A 19,362-nucleotide genomic window follows, 5' to 3' on the forward strand; every position below is an offset into this window, starting at 1 on the left:
TTAGCTATGTACTAATATGATGCATTTGCACTAACCTGTATGCTATATAACAAGGAGTTATGTTGCTAAATTACCATGCTAAGAAATACAACCGTTCCTTTAAGTAGACACAGACTGAGAAAAGTGCCTTTGTCACACAGGAATGTATCTGCTTTTATGAGCCAAATATTCCGTATATATATTTATAGTGCATAATTTTATGAATAAAATATTCAATAAATTAAAGAAAATCAAGTCCTAGATAATTAAGAGTAGTAATTGTCCTTTTTAAAATTCCTTGAAAACACACAATCAGATACTTATCCTATGATGTCAAAGCTGACAAGAATTTAAGTCTTAATGTAACTCCTAAACAAATTATTTATTTAAAAAATAAATAAACATAAAAATATGTAAACATAAAAAAATAAATAAAACAATAAACACCAATGGTCAGAATGATCAAAACTACAATAGCACTACAAATTTAAAACAAGTGATCAAAACACCAATAAAATTTACAAACTAATCCAGCTCACATTTAATTGCTGATGAAGGGAAATTAGGTCTGAAATGGTAATGACACACATTACAAGTAAACAGTAATATATTGCTCATTGCTATTTATGTGTAGTGTATGCAGTTCATATTGCAAAGCAAATCATCACCTGTGGCATACAAGTAAATCTGTTTGATTTTTAAATGAGAATTTTGTAAATTCAGAGATTTTTTATTGTTTACTTTAATCTACCTGTAACCTCAACTTGCTGGAATACATTATTTGCCCCCCACTCCCCCTTGATTTTCAGGGATTGGTGGGGATGTAAATAAATAATTTAGTGGAAGACTGTTATCCTTACATTGAGTTATTTATAAGCATGGTTATGATTTTCAGGATAACCATGATTATGATTAAAAATTTTCACCAAAAATATAAAAATGTGGCGTAGAATTTGAATAAATACAGTAAGATGAATGGGAATAAATCTTTTTGCTTTAATACCTCTCTTTTGTAAATAGAACATTGAAAAGTTCTGCTCTGCAATAAATAGATAGGAGGCTTTTCAAGTTGATTGATATAATCTGATTATGTTATGTTACAGGGTAAAGTGGTAGCTGCCCCATTTTTTTGTGTAGGGTTTGCAGATTTTTGGTTGGCAGATCAATTAAACAGCCTTGTTCCAGTGTTTCTTGATGCACAGTATTTTCTTTGCTTTTATGCTACTATCAGCAGTTGGGAATCAAACACTGGTAAGTAGTTTGCAAGGATTGTTATCTGTATTATGTAAGGTTATGTGCTGATATTAAGATCAGAGCTATATAGATCAGAGCTATCATCACTTTTTAAATTGAAAAAAATATTTAAAAATTTAGATTTGTTGAAAAAAAAATAAATAAATAATACTGTGAGATGTATTAAGTATTCCAGAATACTTAAATATGATTTTTTTTCCCTTTTGCTGTGGATTTTAATGTCATTGAATCAGATTTAAATATAGTGTGGGAGATAAACATAACTATTGCAGTCTCTATATGGCATGATGTATAGGTTAAGTAAATTATTTGCTTTTAAAATAATAATGATTCTTCTCCACTTCTTGGCCGACCGGGCTAGCCGAGTGGGTAAAGTTACCTACCCGGCAACCCAAAGGTCACGGGTTCGATTCCCGCCTCGGGCTTGGATCAAAGTACTGCAAAAACCTTGGGAGGTGCAATATGGCCACAGAAGCCGTTGCGCCAACAACTACCAAATCAAATCAAAATCTCCACTTCTTCTAAAGACAGCAAATAATTTACTTTTGTCAAAGATGAACATGATGGAAATAATTTCTAAATAGTTTGAAAATTATTTTGATCCATTTTATCTTTGGTAAAAGTAACTATTTGTTGCCTGTGTAGCACACTGTAGAAGTCAAGCAGAAAGTTATCATGAAATGTCTGTATAAGAGGAATCAGTATCATATTTGAAAAGCATCCAATAAATTGTGAAGCACTATGTACAAAGGATTAAGATTTTTAGTTTCTCTTGTGTAAAGAAAATAGTATCTTTACTGGTTTTCCTAATTTTATCAGGAAATATTTAGTAAGTAAACATTTTTAGCAGTGTTAATTTTTCTCAGCATTTAATGCTCAAACTGTTTCAATCAAATTGAAACTATATTCAGCTCTACATAGTAGCTCTTTTCTTTTTTTGTGTGCTAATTATATTTGCCTTTGAGTTTACAACTCAACATATATCTGCTGGCCCAGTTCAATCGATCCTGGCTTCACAGTCACCCTTTATTGATACTCCTTTCATTATATTTTTGCTTTGCGGAACATAGGTGTCAAAAATGATTTCTATTTAAAACCATAGTTATTTGCATTTGATAGAGAATTTTTAGAAAAAATACATTTTCAAAGCAATATTAAAAGAAACTTGATATTCAATAAATTAAAATTATCTGTTTTCAGATGTTGTGAACTGTGTGGATACCCTTGTATCATCCATAATACGTCCTGCTGTGGCTTGTTTACCAGCATATTTTAGATTTGCCCAGTGTCTCCGGCGATATCGTGATACTGGAGAAAGATTTCCTCATTTAGCTAATGCAGGAAAATATTCTACAACCTTCTTTGTTGTGATTTTTTCTACTTTATTTAGGCACTTTAAAGGTAAATCAACTTAAATATTCAGTGTGTGTGTGTGTGTGTGTGTGTGTGTGTGTGTCCATAGCTTTTCTAAACTTTTAACCCTCCTAAGGTTTTCAAAAACAAGTTCAGATTATTATTTTCGTATAATCCACGCTTACCACTTATAATGTATGTAGTTGTCTGTAGACGTGTATTCACAGTATGATTTGCATGTTTTGTGGTCTGGAAAAAACAATAATTCATTAGGAGCCAGCCCTACTTCCTCCATCTGAAATTAGCTAACTACAACTCAGTTAAAGATGCCTTTAGAATATACTCCGGTTAGTGACAAGAATAGAACACAGACCTCTTTAACCTAGTGGGGATATGGTAAGATATTGTGCCAACTAAGTTGACATAGATGATGGTTAATGCAAACATCTGAAATTAGAGAGAGAGAGAGAGATCAGTAAGATAAAGAAATAAATCAATGGTTTTAATCCAGAAATCAGCCAAATAAATATTAAGAAAATACCCACATTATTTGAAGAAAACTAATTGTGATAAACTTGATATAAGTAAAAGTAGGTATATAAATGAATAAGAAGGCATGATACAGGAATAAGTAGGTGAAATAACTATAAAAAAAAACAACCTGTTATTAAAAATTATTTTGAAATTTTTTAATTAAAAATATTAAAATTTTTTTTAAAAATTATGTATTTAACACTATTAGTTACTTCTGTTTTGGTTTATTTAAAATTTATTTCAAGTTTGGCCTGCTTCATAGTATGTACAAAATTTGAAATTGTGAATTTTGCTTTGTGCAGTGGCCATTTTAAGAGAATACTGAGCTTATGTTCTCATCTATTTTTACTATGTGAAAACAATAAATCTTTAAAAAACTAGTGTAAGACTGTAGATGTTTATCGTTTCCATTTATCACAAACAGAAATGCCTGTGGGAATTTCTGGTTGAGTCGCGACTTTTGTATAGCAAGTGGCATGTATTCTAAGGCTGGTCTAGTAGACAGACCTAGCTCAACTGATGATTCTTTTCTTTGCAACAAATGTAAGGAGTGTACCAATCTCAAATTAGACCTTGGTTCTTTACGAGATGAATGAGTCACTGAAGAAATGAATGCTTGCACTAGAAATAAATGTAACTGGGTGCTCATTAGGAACTCATATCTCGTGACCTGCCAAGTGATGCACCCTTCCCCCGAAATTCAGGTTCCAGTAAAGAATGGTCAAGTGCAGACTGCTCTGGTCAAAGGTGACCTAGTTTTATTGGAAGATTGTCAGGGAAACGGGTAACATTTTTTGTAAACAAGATAGGTGGGCCAGAACCAGAGTGTGTTTGTCAGGAGCAACAATTGATGATGTTACCAACAGACTGTTAGATTTTAAGGGGGGTAAAGAGATTATTATTATTCATGTAAGGACTAACAATATTAAAGGTACACAACCTGACCATCTGCTGGATAAGTATAGGACTATGTAGAAAAAATGCCACAAGTTAGGTCAGTATGTGTCTGCAATTCTGCCCAGATATTAATGGAGGGATTATATGCTGAAAGCCTTGTGGATTAACTCAAGACTTGAGGGAATCTATAAGGTTCCAGGGGAGGTATGATTTGGGGGATTTGCTTACATGTTTCTCTTGGAATTATTTCCATCTTCAAAAATAAGGCTTACGGACAAACTTACAAATATGCAAAACTGAAGAGATCTTTTTTCAAACACCTCAGACCAGCCAATACTGATTGCTCATCTACAAACATATGCTGGTTCTTGAACCTACAGCAACAATCATTAACAAGACTAAGCAGTCACTCAACATCCAGCAGGTCAGAGCAGTTAGCATCACTCTGAACAATAATAGTACTCAGCACAGAAGGAATTCTTTCACTTTCTTGGTTGAGGCTATGTCATTTTTTATTGCTTAAAAATTATTGGTTTTTGTTTAAAATTAGTGGTGTGTTTATCTGTTAAAGTTGGTGAATTTTTTCTTTATTGGCCTTTGAAACTGTTTAAAAAATGAAAGATGAATTCTACCACTGTTATTGTTGTCATTATGAATAATATAAATACTGTTTAATATTCTTCTATGTAATTCCATAGGAGTATAATTAATATTAGAAATGTTTTTATTACATCCATAACTAATAAATTTACAGCAACACAAACATGATGTTAAAACTTAACTGTATCACATAGCACATAACATAAATTAAAATAACATAGTAAGTACTGCTGTCAAATAGTGTAGCATTAATACATTCATATCCATTAGTTTTGTAAAGTATTTTTGAATAAATTAAAGTTTACTAAAATCACAAGCATCACACTAGAGCAGGGTCGGCAACATTTTTTTGAGTGAAGAGCCATTTTTGATCTAATTAAAGAAAAAAAAAAGAGAATCTGAAGAGCCACACCTCAGCTCAAGCTGGGGGGGGGGTGGAGTTTTTTAAGAAATGGAATAGAGTGGGAAAGTGTTTTATTAAAAAATATATATTTTTTGAAATATTATTTATTAATGCTGAACAAACATAAGAAACATCCAATTAGGTACGGTTTAATGTGACTTTTGCTGCTGAACTTGAGCGAGTCTCTCAACATCAGGCGATTATGCCATAATTTTCATCTTTAAAGATGCCGAGAGACTCACATTGTTCAGATGTTTCTTGATTTATTTTTAATATAGTTCATGTTTGAAAATATTTGCCCGCAGAAATACATCGAACAAAAAACTAAGAAGTCCAAATACAAATATTTTCAAATTTATATACTTGTCTAGTAACAATTCAGTAATATACTTGTCCAGTCCACGCATCGAACACAATTTGGTCTTGCTTTTTCAACTCATTTATCGCTGTCCATTTGTGTAGAATTGCAAGGGTAGCCTTTTGCCTTTCAAAATCCTCAATTTCAGTTTTAAGGCATTTTAGTCTTGCACTCCACATGTCCTTGATTTTTAAGCCCTCCAACTCTATTTTAAATTGTGCTTCATGTGTGCTAAAAGTTAAAGAGCTGCAGTTACATGTTCAAAGAACCACATGTGGCTCGGGATCTGCAGGTTGTCGACCCCTGCACTAGAGTATCAAAGCAAAAATATCAAAGTAGAGGGAATGCTTCACCTCTGGAGAGAACTGCCAAGGGCAAACTTCCTAAACGTTAGGAATTTATAATATGCACTACTTTTTGCCTCTCTGCAAATCTGCCAGTATCATATCCTATTTACCTGTTTAATCTCGCACTCTTTTTCAACAAACACACAGTATGAAGGGATTAAACATGAATTGAGTGTTCTGATGGCCAAATACAAGAGCTTGAAGAAGAGGGCTGATGTCCTCAAAACTATTAAAATGAATGACCTATCAAGCACAGCTCAATGCCATAGGAGCTTATTCACATGCATCAGACAATACAATGATATCCTCAATGGCAGAGCAAAATAGGCGCCTCCGTAGCCAGGTGGGAAGGAGCAGCAGTGCATAGCACATGCTTCTTGATTAGACTGGGGTTCGAGCCCGTCACCACCAAATATGGAGGATGCGGAAAGGTCAGGGAATGATCACCGCATATCCCGGAGCAATATGGCCTTAGTTGCTAATGCTCCTAAAAAAAACCAAATAACAAGCAGAGCAAAATGGTCCCATGGTAAGTGGCTTTTATCAGTGACTATTGTCAGAGAAACAAGAAATATACACACAAAAAGGAAGGTGGAACAAGACCAGGGTATGTCTAATAGGGACTAAAGTTAATGATGCACAGCAATTACCTTTCAAGGCCCAAAAAGTGATGCTGTCATACATGTTGGTACTAATGTTATTAAGAATAGGAGATATGATGATTTACTTAACAGGCATAAGGCGATGCTGAAAAAATGTTGGGAGTTTGGATTAAATTTGAAAGTGGCTTGCAATTCAGGCATGGTGTGTGTGTGTGTGTGTGTGTGTGTGTGTGTGTGTGTGTGTGTGTGTGTGTGTGTGTGTGTGTGTGTGTGTGTGTGTGTGCGCGCACACTCATGCATGCATGCATGTGTGTGTGTGTTGTTATTTGGTTTTTTGGAGCATTAGCAACTAAGGCCATATTGCTCTGGGGATATGCGGTGATCATTCCCTGACCTTTCCGTATTTGGTGGTCACGGGCTCGAACCCCCCCGGTCTAATCAAGAAGCGTGTGCTGTGCTATGCACTGCTGCTCCTGGCTATGGAGGCGCCGTGTGTGTGTGTGTGTGTGTGTGTGTGTGTGTGTGTGTGTGTGTGTGTGTGTGTGTGTGTGTGTGTGTGTGTGTGTGTGTGTGTGTGAGAGAGAGAGAGAGAGAGAGAGAGAGAGAGAGAAAAGCTCATTATAATTTTTCCAGTATGGTCTGTGCTTGTTAACAAGTGAGACTGTTTTTACAGGGAGGGGATATACTTCAATAGAAAGAGAGCAAGAATATTTGCTGATGCTATCAAGCCTTCCTTAAGTTAGTCAGCAATTGCTAGCTTGGGGGATGGGTAGGAGGAGAAAATACACAGGTTAACAGAGGTTGCAAGCAGAGATGAAAGTGATTTTTGCTCTGCTTCTACTGGGATATGCAACAGCCTGGAAAGTGATATGTCAGAGATTACAAGGTTTGCTGGGGGCCCCTCATGAGACAAGCAAATATGTATTTTTTTTTTTTTTTTTTTTTTTTTTTAAGGGTTACTAGCAATTACATCCAACTGATGTGGATGCCCAGAACAGTTTGAATTAGTTTAGTGTGATGTAAGCACTAAGGAAAACTAAGGAGAGCATAGGAGTTTGCTATAGGCCAAATGACTGATGAGACATTAGCATTAGCATTAGTAGAGGCATTTGATGCAAGAAAGCAAGCTTATGCAGCATCAGCCAAAAAAAAAAAAAAAAACCCACTTCCACTTCACCCCTCTGTTCGTTCAAAATACCTGTCCAGCTGAGCCTTAAACTTATTTAGGCTATCAACCTCCACCACAAGGGATGGAAGTCTGTTCCACCAACCAACCACCCGCTGGCTAAAGGCAAATTTCAGCACGTCTATCTTACATCTGTCTTTCCTCAATTTGAATTTATGCCCTCTCAGGTGATTTTTCTGAGCTAGAGGAAGAATCCCATCAGCATTGAGCATGCTTAAACCATTCAAGGCTTTATACACCTCTATCAGATCACCTCGCTGGTGCCTAGTCTCCAGACACTGTAATTTGCAAAACTTAAGCCTTTCTTCGTAAGAGCACCCCTTTGTTCCATTCACTAATCTTGTTGCCCTTCTCTGTACTCGTTCCAGCAGCTCTACATCCTTCTTGAAATGAGGCCTCCAGACCTGTATACAGTACTCTAGGTGTGGCCTGACCATCGCCTTATACAATGGAATAATCACCTCCTTATCCCTGCTGGAAAAATTCCTGTATATCATTGACAATACTCCATGAGCTACTCTTGCAGCCCTTCTGCACTGCTCAGAGAACTTCATATCTGCCTGCACAACCACCCCCAAGTCCCTTTCATTCTCTACCACTGTCAGTGTAGTACCACAGAGTTGATACGTTGCTCTGGGGTTGCTGTTTCCCATGTGTAGTACTTTACATTTATCAATGTTAAACTTCATTTGCCACCTCTCAGCCCATCTGCTCAACCTTTCCAGATCCTGTTGCAGCAGCATAGTGTCAGTAGTGTCCTTGACAACCCTGCCAACCTTTGTATCGTCTGCAAACTTGGACATTAAGCCCGATATACCATCATCAATATCATTTATAAATACAGAAAACAATAATGGACCCAACACTGAGCCCTGAGGGACTCCACTAATAACATCAGTCCACGATGAGCAGTGTCCATTGATTACCACTCTCTGTCTTCTCCCCCTCAACCACCCCTTTATCCATAGCAGCAATTTGCCTCCAATGTCACACTGCTCCAATTTGTGTAGCAGTCTTCCATGTGCAACAGTATCAAAAGCCTTTCTAAGATCCAAGTATATAATATCAAAGTTATTCCCTGCATCCAGTTCTTTTGTGACTGCATCATAGTATCCAATCAAGTTGGTCAGGCAAGACTCTGTGTCTGAGCTATAACTGAAGTCTTGTCTAAATGATCCTGCAGTGCTTCTTTAACCAGTGCCTCCATTAATTTTCCTGGAACAGAAGTTAAGCTCACAGGTCTATAATTACTTGTGTCAGCCTTTGATCCTCCTTTGTGAATTGGGGTCACATTTGCACATTTCCAGTCTATGGGTACCTCCCCTGAGTCCAAGGAAGCTCTCATAATTATGGCTAAGGGTTTGCTTACTTCCTTTGCTGCCTCCTTTAATATAACTGGATAGATCCCATCCACCCCGGGTGCCTTTCTTGTGTTTATCTTCAACAGTTTCTCCTCCACTTTACTCCCAGTTATTTCAAGATTCTGTAGCTTACTGCTAGAGTTGAATACACCTCTGGCATTCCCCTCGCTGAATAACTCCTCATGTGTGAATGTCGATGCAAAATATTCATTTAGTTTGTTAGCTACCTGAGCAGGATCATCAACACTTGACCCATCAATATCAAGTGGACCAATCTGATTCACCCCCTTCCTTCTAGAGTTTACATAAGTAAAGAACTCTTTGCTGTTTTTCTTTGCATCCCTTGCCAAGGATTTCTCGTAATCTGCCTTTGCCTGCCTAACCTCCTTTGTAACTTGGTTGCATATCAACTTGTATCTATCATAGGCTTCTGTGTCATGTGTTAATTTGTATGTATCCCATGCATTTTTCTTCTCTGCCATATGCCTCATTAGTTCATCTGACATCCATTTTGGCATAAACCTTGAACAATATTTCTTAGTTGGTATGTAAAGCCTAGTAGCTTCCAAGATAAGTTCTTTGAATGCTTCCCATTTTGAATTTGCTGTTGGTAACATCATCAGTTGGTCCCACTGTATAGAATTTAAATACTGTCTCAGTCCATCGTAGTCGCCTTTACGGAAGCAATAACCCTTCCCTTTACCCCTAATGGTAGTTACCTCTTTGAGTAAATCCCACTTCAGCACACTGTGATCACTGCCACCTAGTGGTTCATTTATCTGCAGATTCTTAATGCATGAAGAATCACTGCTGATAATCAAATCAAGAGTATTACTCCCTCTAGTTGCCTCCCGAACATGCTGATGTAGAAAACAATCATCCAATAAATCCACAAAAGTCCTGCTAGTGTGTGAGTAATCAGCCCCCAAATTCCAGTCAATATCTGGGAAATTAAAATCTCCCATTATAAGACACTCTGATTTACTGGCCCACTCTATTTCCCTGTACAGTTCCTTATTATACTCATCAGAGTCATTAGGCCTATAGCACACTCCTACTCTCAATTTTGATCTCCCAATGTTTATGTCACACCAAACTGACTCCACACTGCACTGTCCAGCGATGTCGACTGGCTTCACTTCCTTGGTTTTTATGTGTTTCTTAACTAATAACATAACCCCTCCTCCCTTCCTATCCTGTCTATCCTTTCTGTAGACGTTGTACTCCCCAAATTGCAGTTCTGCATCCCTTATATCTGTGTGACACCACGTCTCTGATATCCCAACAATATCTGCCTTCGATGTTTTGAGCAATACCTCAAATTCAAATAGACAAATAGAATGGGCTAATAAATCAGAATGTGTTATAAATGGGGATTTTAACTTTCCAGATATTGACTGGAACTTGTGTGAGAGGCAAAGAGGAGAAGTAATACTCTTGATCTGATTATCAGCAGTGACTCTTCATGCATTAAAAATATCTGGATAGAGGAACCACTAGGTAGCAATCATGTCGGATTTATTTAAATATGTAAATGCTGATTGTTAAATATGCTGATTTTTTTTTTCTACATCAGCGTGTTCAGGAGGTAACTAGAGGGAGTAATACTCTTGATCTGTTTATCAGTAGTGATTCTTCATGCATTAAGAATCTGCAGATAAAGCAACCACTAGGTGGCAATGATCACAATGTAAAGGTGACTACGGTGGTCTGAGACAGTATTTAAATTCTATACGGTGCGACCAACTGTTGATGTTACCAAAAGCAAATTCAAAATGGGAGGCATTCAAAGAATTCATTTTGGAAGCTACTAGGCTTTACATACCAACTAAGAAATATTGTTCAAGGTTTAGGCCTAAATGGATGTCAGATGAACTAATGAGACATGTGGCATAGAAGAAAAATGCACAGGATACATATAAATTAAGAGGTGACACAGCAGCCTATGATAGATATAAGCTGGTCTGTAACCAAGTCACAAAGGCGGTTAGGCAGACAAAGGTAGATTATGAGAAATCTTTGGCAAAGGATGCAAAGAAAAATAGCAAGAGTTCTTTACCTATGTAAACTCTATAAGGAAAGGGATGAATCAGATTGGTCTACCTATTGATGATCCTGCTCAGGTAGCTAACAAACTAAATGAGTATTTTGCATCTACATTCACACATGAGGAGTTATACAGGGAGGGGAATGCCAGAGGTGAATTTAACACTGACAGTTATATTACAAAATCATCGAGCTAGATGATATTGTAATTACTGAGAGGAAAGTAGAGGAGAAGTTGTTGAAGATAAACATAAAAAAGGCACCCGGGGCGGATGGGATCTATCCAGTTATATTAAAGGAGGCAGCAAAGGAAGTAAGCAAACCCTTAGCCATAATTATGAGAGCTTCCTTGGACTCAGGGGAGGTACCCATGGACTGGAGATGTGAAAATGTGACCCAAATTCACAAAGGAGAATCAAGGGGGAGACAGGTAATTACAGACCTGTTAGTTTAACTTCTATTCCAGGAAAATTAATGGAAGCACTGGTTAAAGAAGCACTGCAGGATCATCTAGAGAAGACTTCTGTTTTAGCTTGGACACAATGTTTTGTTAAGGGGAAGTCTTGTCTGACCAATTTGATTGAATACTATGATGTGGTCACAAAGCAACTGGATGCATGGAATAACTTGATCATATATTTGGATCCTAGAAAGGTTTTTGATACTGTTGCACATGGAAGACTGCTGCACAAATTGGAGCAGTGTGGCATTAGAGATAAATTGCTACTATGGATAAAGGGATGGTTGAGTGGGAGAAGACAGAGTGGTAATCAATGGACACTGCTCTTCGTGGACTAATGTTATTAGTGGAGTCCCTCAGGGTTGGGTCCATTGTTGTTTTCTGTATTTATAAATGATATTGATGATGGTATATCAGGCTCAATTTCCAAGTTTGCAGACTATACGAAGGTTGGCAGGGTTTTTAAGGACACTAATGACAATGCTGCTGCAACAGGATCTAGAAAAGTTGAGCTGAGGAGTGGCAACTGAAGTTTAACATTGACAAATGTAAAGTAATGCATATGGGAAGCAGTAATCCCAGAATAACGTATCAACTGTGTGGTACTACACTAACAGTAGTAGAGAATGAAAAGGACCTGGGGGTAATTGTGCAGGCATATATGAAGTTTTCTGAGCAGTGTAGACGGTCTGCAAGAGTAGCTCATGGTATCTTGTCAATGATATACAGCAATTTTTCTAGCAGGGATAAGGAGGTGATTATCCCCTTGTATAAGACAACGGTCAGGACACACCTTGAGTACTGTATACAGGTCTGGAGGCCGCATTTTAAGACGAATGTAGAGCTGTTGGAACGAGGACAGAGAAGGGTAACAAGATTAGTGAATGGAACAACAGGTTGCTCTTACGAAGAAAGGCTTAAGTTTTGCAAATTACAGTGTCTGGAGACCAGGCACCTGCGAGGTGATCTGATTGAGGTGTATAAAGCCTTGAATGGTTTGAGCATGCTCAATGCTAATGAGATTCTTCCTCTTGCTCAGAATAATTAGCATTAGCATTAGTAGAGGCATATGATGCAAGAAAGCAAGCTTATGCAGCATCAGCCAAAAAAAAAAAAAAAATTCCACTTCACCCTTCTGTTCTTTCCAAATATATGTCCAGCTTATCCTTAAATTTATTTAGGCTATCAACTTCCATAACAAGGGATGGAAGTCTGTTCCACCAACTAACTACCCGCTGGCTAAAGGAAAATTTCCGCACATCTATCCTACATCTGTTTTTCCTCAATTTGAATTTATGCCCTCTCAGGTTATTATTCTGAGCAAGAGGTTATTATTCTCAACGTGTGTCCTGACCATTGCCTTATACAAGGGGATAATCACCTCTTTATCCCTGCTAGAAAAATTCCTGTATATCCTTGATAAGACACCATGAGCTACTCATGCAGACCGTCTTCACTGCTCAGAAAACTTCATATATGCCTGCACAGTTATTCCCAGGTCCTTTTCATTCTCTACTACTGTCAGTGTAGTACCACAGTGTTGATATGTTGCTCTGGGGTTGCTGTTTCCCATATGTAGTACTTTACATTTGGCAATGTTAAACTTCATTTGTCACCTCTCAGCAGATCTGCTCAACCTTTCCAGATCCTGTTGCAGCAGCATAGTGTCAGTAGTGTCCTTAACAACCCTGCCAACCTTTGTATCATCTGCAAACTTTGACATTAAGCTTGATATACCATCATCAATATTATTTATAAATAAAGAAAACAATAATGGACCCAACACTGAACCCTGAGGGACTCCACTAATAACATTAGTCCACGATGAGCAGTGTCCGTTGATTACCACTCTCTGTCTTCTCCCCCTCAACCACCCCGTTATCGATAGCAGCAATTTGCCTCTAATGCCACACTGCTCCAATTTGTGTAGCAGTCTTCCATGTGCAACAGTATCAAAAGCCTTTCTAAGATCCAAGTATATAATATCAAAGTTATTCCCTGCATCCAGTTTCTTTGTGACTACATCATAATATCCAATCAAATTGGTCAGGAAAGACTTCCCCTTAACAAAACCATGCTGTGTCTGAGCTATAACTGAAGTCTTGTCTAGATGATCCTGCAGTGCTTCTTTAACCGGTGCCTCCATTAATTTTCCTGGAACAGAAGTTAAACTCACAGGTCTATAATTACTTGTGTCAGCCTTTGATCCTCCTTTGTGAATTGGGGTCACATTTGCACTTCTCCAGTCTATGGGTATCTCCCCTGAGTCCAAGGAAGCTCTCATAATTATGGCTAAGCGTTTGCTTACTTCCTTTGTTGCCTCCTTTAATAGAACTGGATAGATCACATCCACCCCAGGTGCCTTTCTTGTGTTTATCTTCAACAATTTCTCCCCCACTTTACTCTCAGTTATTACACGATTATCTAGCTTACTGCCAGAATTGAATACACCTCTGCCATTCCCCTAGCTGAATAACTCCTCATGTGTGAATATCGATGCAAAATATTCATTTAGTTTATTAGCTACCTGAGCAGGATCATCAACAGTGGAACCATCGATATCAAGTGGATCAATCTGATTCATCCCCTTCCTTCTAGAGTTTACATAAGAAAAGAACTCTTTGCTGTTTTTCTTTGCATCCCTTGCCAAAGATTTCTCGTAATCTGCCTTCGCCTGCCTAACCTCCTTTGTAACCTGGTTACAGATCAACTTGTATCTATCATAGGCTTCTGTGTCACGTGTTAATTTGTATGTATCCCATGCATTTTTCTTCTCTGCCATATGTCTCATTAGTTCATCTGAAATCCACTTAGGCCTAAACCTTGAACAATATTTCTTAGTTGGTATGTAAAGCCTAGTAGCTTCGAAGATAAGTTCTTTGAATGCTTCCCATTTTGAATTTGCTGTTGGTAACATCATCAGTTGGTCCCACTGTATAGAATTTAAATACTGTCCCAGACCATCGTAGTCGCCTTTACGAAAGCAATAACCCTTCCCTTTACCGCTGATGGTAGTTACCTCTTTGAGTAAATCCCACTTCAGTACACTGTGATCACTGCCACCTAGTGGTTCCTCTATCTGCAGATTCTTAATGCATGAAGAATCACTACTGATAATCAAATCAAGATTATTTGCTCCCTCTAGTTGCCTCCCAAACATGCTGATGTAGAAAACAATCATCCAATAAATCCACAAAAGCCTTGCTAGTGTGTGAGTGACTAACCCACAAATTCCATTCAATATCTGGGAAATTAAAATCCCCCATTATAAGGCTCTCTGATTTACTGGCCCACTCTGTTTCCCTGTACAGTTTCTTATTATACTGATCAGAGTCATTAGGTCTATAGCACACTCCTACTCTCAATTTTGATTTCCCAATGCTTATCTCACGCCAAACTGACTCGACACTGCACTGTCTAGCGATGTCGACTGGCTTCACTTCCTTGGATTTTATGTGTTTCTTAACTAATAGCATAACCCCTCCTCCCTTTATATCCTGTCTATCCTTTCTGTAGACGTTGTACTCTCCAAATTCCAGGTCTGCATTCCTTATATCTGTGTGACACCACGTATCTGATATTCCAACAATATCTGCCTTTGATGCTTTGAGCAATACCTCAAATTCATCAAATTTATTTACCAAACTCCTAGCATTGGTGTACACGCAGGTATACATGCACCTGTTCTTTTTCTTAGCTACCCTAACACAACCCATGTGTTTACTTGTGCCGCAATGACTCCCAGCAGTCTCTGAAATATCCTGCATCTTGTTTTCCAGGCCTCTGCTCATTCCAATAGAAGCAGTGCAAGAATCACTTTCACCTCTGCCAGTGGCTACTGTTAATCTATTAGTCCTTGTATCCCCCCCCAAGCTAGCAGTTTTATGACCCACCCAACACTGCCTCAATAGCATCAGCAAATATTCTTGCACCCTTTCTATTTAAGTGTATCCCATCCCTGTAGAAGCAGGCCTTAATCACCTGAGAGGGCATAAATTCAAATTGAGGAAAGACAGTTGTAGGATAGATGTGCGGAAGTTTGCTTTTAGCCAGCGGATAGTTGAATTGTGGAACAGACTTCTGTCTTTTGTTGTGGAAGTTGATAGCCTAAATAAATTTAAGGCTGAGCTGGACAAGTATTTGGAACCAACGGAGGGGTGAAATGGGAGCGGTTTTTTTTTTTTTTTTTTCTTGGCTGATGCTGCACAAGCTTGCTTTCTTGCATTGCATGCCTCTACTAATACTAATGTAACTACTTCCAGTGGCAAAGGGAACAGCTTTTTTTTTCAAAAAGGTGGCTACAGTGATCTCAGACATTTTTTAAACTCTATTTAGTGGGACCAACTGATGATGTTACAAGAGAAAATTTTAAATGAGAAGCATTCAGGGAAGTAGTGATAGAAGCTAGTAAGCTTTTTATACCAACTAAGAGATACTCTTCTGGGTTTAGTCCTAAATGGATGTCAGACTAGTGGGAGAGAAGAAAAATACATGGGATGCATATCTTTTTTTTTCAAAAAGGTGGCTACAGTGATCTCAGACATTTTTTAAACTCTATTTAGTGGGACCAACTGATGATGTTACAAGAGAAAATTTTAAATGAGAAGCATTCAGGGAAGTAGTGATAGAAGCTAGTAAGCTTTTTATACCAACTAAGAGATACTCTTCTGGGTTTAGTCCTAAATGGATGTCAGACTAGTGGGAGAGAAGAAAAATACATGGGATGCATATAAATTATTATGGATACAGAAACCTACAGTAGGAAACTGTCATATGAGTTCTTATTTATATTCCCGCACGACCATCATGTCAGTTGAGTTTACAATAAATCATTAATACAAACGTTAATCGTATTTAGTAGTCACGGTCTTCAACCCTGGTCTGCTCAAAGAGCATGCTGTTGCACTCACGTTCTGACCACTCGGCTACGTCACTCAAGTCACAAAGTGGGCATTAGGCAAACTATGGCATACAGATAATGCATGCCATGTATCTGTATGAGAGGTCTCTGGCAAAGGAAAGTACCAAAGGCATCATTACTTACATAAACACTAGAAGGGATATATCACATTGGTCCACTAGATATGAATGATATAATTGCTGATGGTTTTGATCATGTTGCTGACAAATTGGATTGATATTCTGCATCTGTGTGTGCACACATGAGGAATTTTTTAGGGATGGAGATCCAGAAGTATACCAAATTCTAACAGCGAGACTAAATAATTTTGTGATAACTGAGAGGACAGTGTAAGAGGTTGCTGAGGCAACCTCATCATCAGCAAGGTGCCTGGGGCAGATGGGATCTATCCAATTATATTAAAAGAAGTAGTAAAAAAGGCAAACAAACCTTTGGCTATAATTATGAGAGCATCCTTGGATTCAAAGAATGTATCTGTATTTTGGAGATGCGCAAATATCTCTTCAATTCATAAAGGAGAATGAAAGGGTAAAGTGAATAATTATAACACACCTGAAATCTCCTGTTCCAGAGAAAGTAATGAGTCAGTGGTAATGCACGATCATCTTGAGAGGAATGCAGTTATACAGAAATCACATAGATTTGTTAAGAGGAGATCTTGTGTGACCAATCAGACTCTTAAGACTTACAAGCGTATTACTGTAGACATGACAACTTGTTTAGTTTTGATTTTAAAACATTTTAAACATGAAAGCTTTTATACTCATCTTAGTAATAACTATTTTTGTGAATTAGCATTATTAATAAATTAAATTTATATAATCTCAGTGAAATCTATTCAATTTAAGTATAATGTATAGCATGTACCACATTCATGTCTAACACAAAAGCTAATTCTTAGTATACACTCAAACCATAGTAACTGCAAATTATTCTGAATATACATGGTTAAGTACAGCTTGTAGCCAAATATTTTTTATCGCTATTCCAGATTGAACACCAGAGGCAAAAAAAGAACCAGAACAGTGTTTGATTAGCTGGTATTTTTATAAATATTATTTGGAAATTAATGGATACTTGAGTTATGCTTATTTTGGAAATATACACTCGTATATACTAATTTTTCAATAAAATTGAATTGTAAACCAGTTACTAGTGATTGTAAAAAATATTCTTATCAGTTGTGTGAAATATGCCCTTCTAAGAACAGTGTCCTATGCAGTCACTAAGGTTTTGAGTAATTTAGGCTAGCACTGATGTGATGCATGAACTCTCACTTTCTCTTTGTACATACAAGAAAATTGTCTGTCTACCTTCTTATTGTTGGAGGTGTCATACACTCTGTATCGTTTACTAAAAACCACCAGCTATCCATTTGACCTGAAGAAGCATTCTGTAGAGGACCCAAAATGTAGCACCAATTGCAAGCATTAGATAAACTTAAAATTTCATTAGCAACACATGGGTTAAATGTGTTGGTAATAAAATTTTAGGTTTAAAATCCACATTTAAAAAATACTGATTGTTATATTGAGTTTATAGTAAGCAAATATGTAATTTTTTATTTTATCCATATAAAAGTTGCACAACCATTTGAAAGTCTAAATTATAATATGTTGCTTACAAAAAAAAAAAAAAAAAAAAACAGCAGTGCCAGGATACAAAAAAATCCGAAGTGAGAGAATCGTGGTAGCAGACTGATAGCTGCAAAGTGCAACTGGAATTCATAAATTTCTCATTTTTGTTGTTCATAAACCAACCAATCCTAGAGTTTTCCTTTTCAAAATTGTTCATTTTTACTAATTTACTACCACTCATAAAAATCGGCATGGATGGATTATGAATTATTCAATGACTCGTTTTTTCACAAATTTGAACCTTCTGTAAAGAAATACTTGAAAAAAATAAATTTACCTGAAAAGGCTATTCTCTTTCTAGATAAAGGTTATGTTTTTACTACTGAATGTAGCATCTTTGATCTAATCTATGGATCAAGGTGTTCTAAAAGGTTTAAAGAGATGACATAGATAAAATGTTTTGAGTTCAATTTGGAAAAAATAGAAGACAAATGAAGAATACTTTAAACAAAAGAAGAAAATCAAGAACACAACTGAAGAATTCTTTATAAAATTGTTAAAAGTCATCAACGTCACCCATGTGTAAACAATATAGCACTAGTATGGAATGAAATTTCAAGTTCAATATTTGCTAAAGCTTGGACAATGCTAATGAAATTCCTAAACTACAAGAAGATAATAAAGAACAGTTTGTGAATATTGTTCTCAAATATTCAGGGCCAAAGCTTTCTTATGCAGTTGTCAAAATGACAAAAGCATCCTATGATACAGATTTACATTACCTATACAGGGTGTCTCAAAAATATTGGTACAACATTTAGGGGAGGTAGGTAACATCTAAAGGAATGTGAATCGCATAGGAACCCATAACTGGAAACGTCACGGGAAAGTAGTAGCAGAGGCACAAGAAGCAGAAATGACACAAGACAGTAATTAGTGGCAAACATTTATTTGACATAATATTAACAATGGAGTATGAGATGGATGCATTTCATGATGATACAACAGATGCTCGAAGGTTCCACCATGAGACGCAATGTATGGGTGACACCGACGCAGCATGGATTGGCGGATGCAATCGAACACACTTGGAGTTTCTTTGACAGTAGCAGCAGTGCAGACGAGTCTCGCCACGAGATCCATTTCTGTCTCCACAGGCGATTAATACACTATAGATTTGAGGGCCCGCACAGAAAGAAATCAAGGCTCGATAAATCAGGTGAGCGTGGGGGCCAGGCAACGGGTCCAACACGGCCAATCCATCGACGCCAAAAACGCCTGTTCAAATGGTCATGAACACACTTTCCATAATGGGCAGGCGCCCTGTCATGTTGAAACCAAATGTTGCATCTCACATTTGCTGGAACATTGTCAAATAACCCTGGTAGAACTTGTTCCAGAAAAGTCCGATATTTAGCAGAGTTCATGCGGGATTGTAACAGGTATGGGCCGACTAAGCAGTCACTGACCATACCTGCCCACAC

At 37.4% G+C, this 19,362-nt stretch overlaps 1 protein-coding gene across 1 annotated transcript in view; it reads left to right on the forward strand.

Annotated features, from left to right (window-relative positions):
- Positions 1-19,362, forward strand: part of LOC150089438 (solute carrier family 53 member 1-like) — a 165,410-nt gene that overhangs the window by 128,480 nt on the left and 17,568 nt on the right. The window contains exons 11-12 of the mRNA XM_090389982.1: positions 1,083-1,230; positions 2,434-2,634. Of these exons, the coding sequence (XP_090246108.1) occupies positions 1,083-1,230; positions 2,434-2,634 (349 nt within the window). The remainder of the gene's footprint in view (positions 1-1,082; positions 1,231-2,433; positions 2,635-19,362) is intronic.

Source organism: Mastigoproctus giganteus, chromosome 2 (genome assembly GCF_048544385.1).
Source record: "Mastigoproctus giganteus isolate SK-2022 chromosome 2, ASM4854438v1, whole genome shotgun sequence".
NCBI lineage: Eukaryota > Metazoa > Arthropoda > Arachnida > Uropygi > Thelyphonidae > Mastigoproctus > Mastigoproctus giganteus.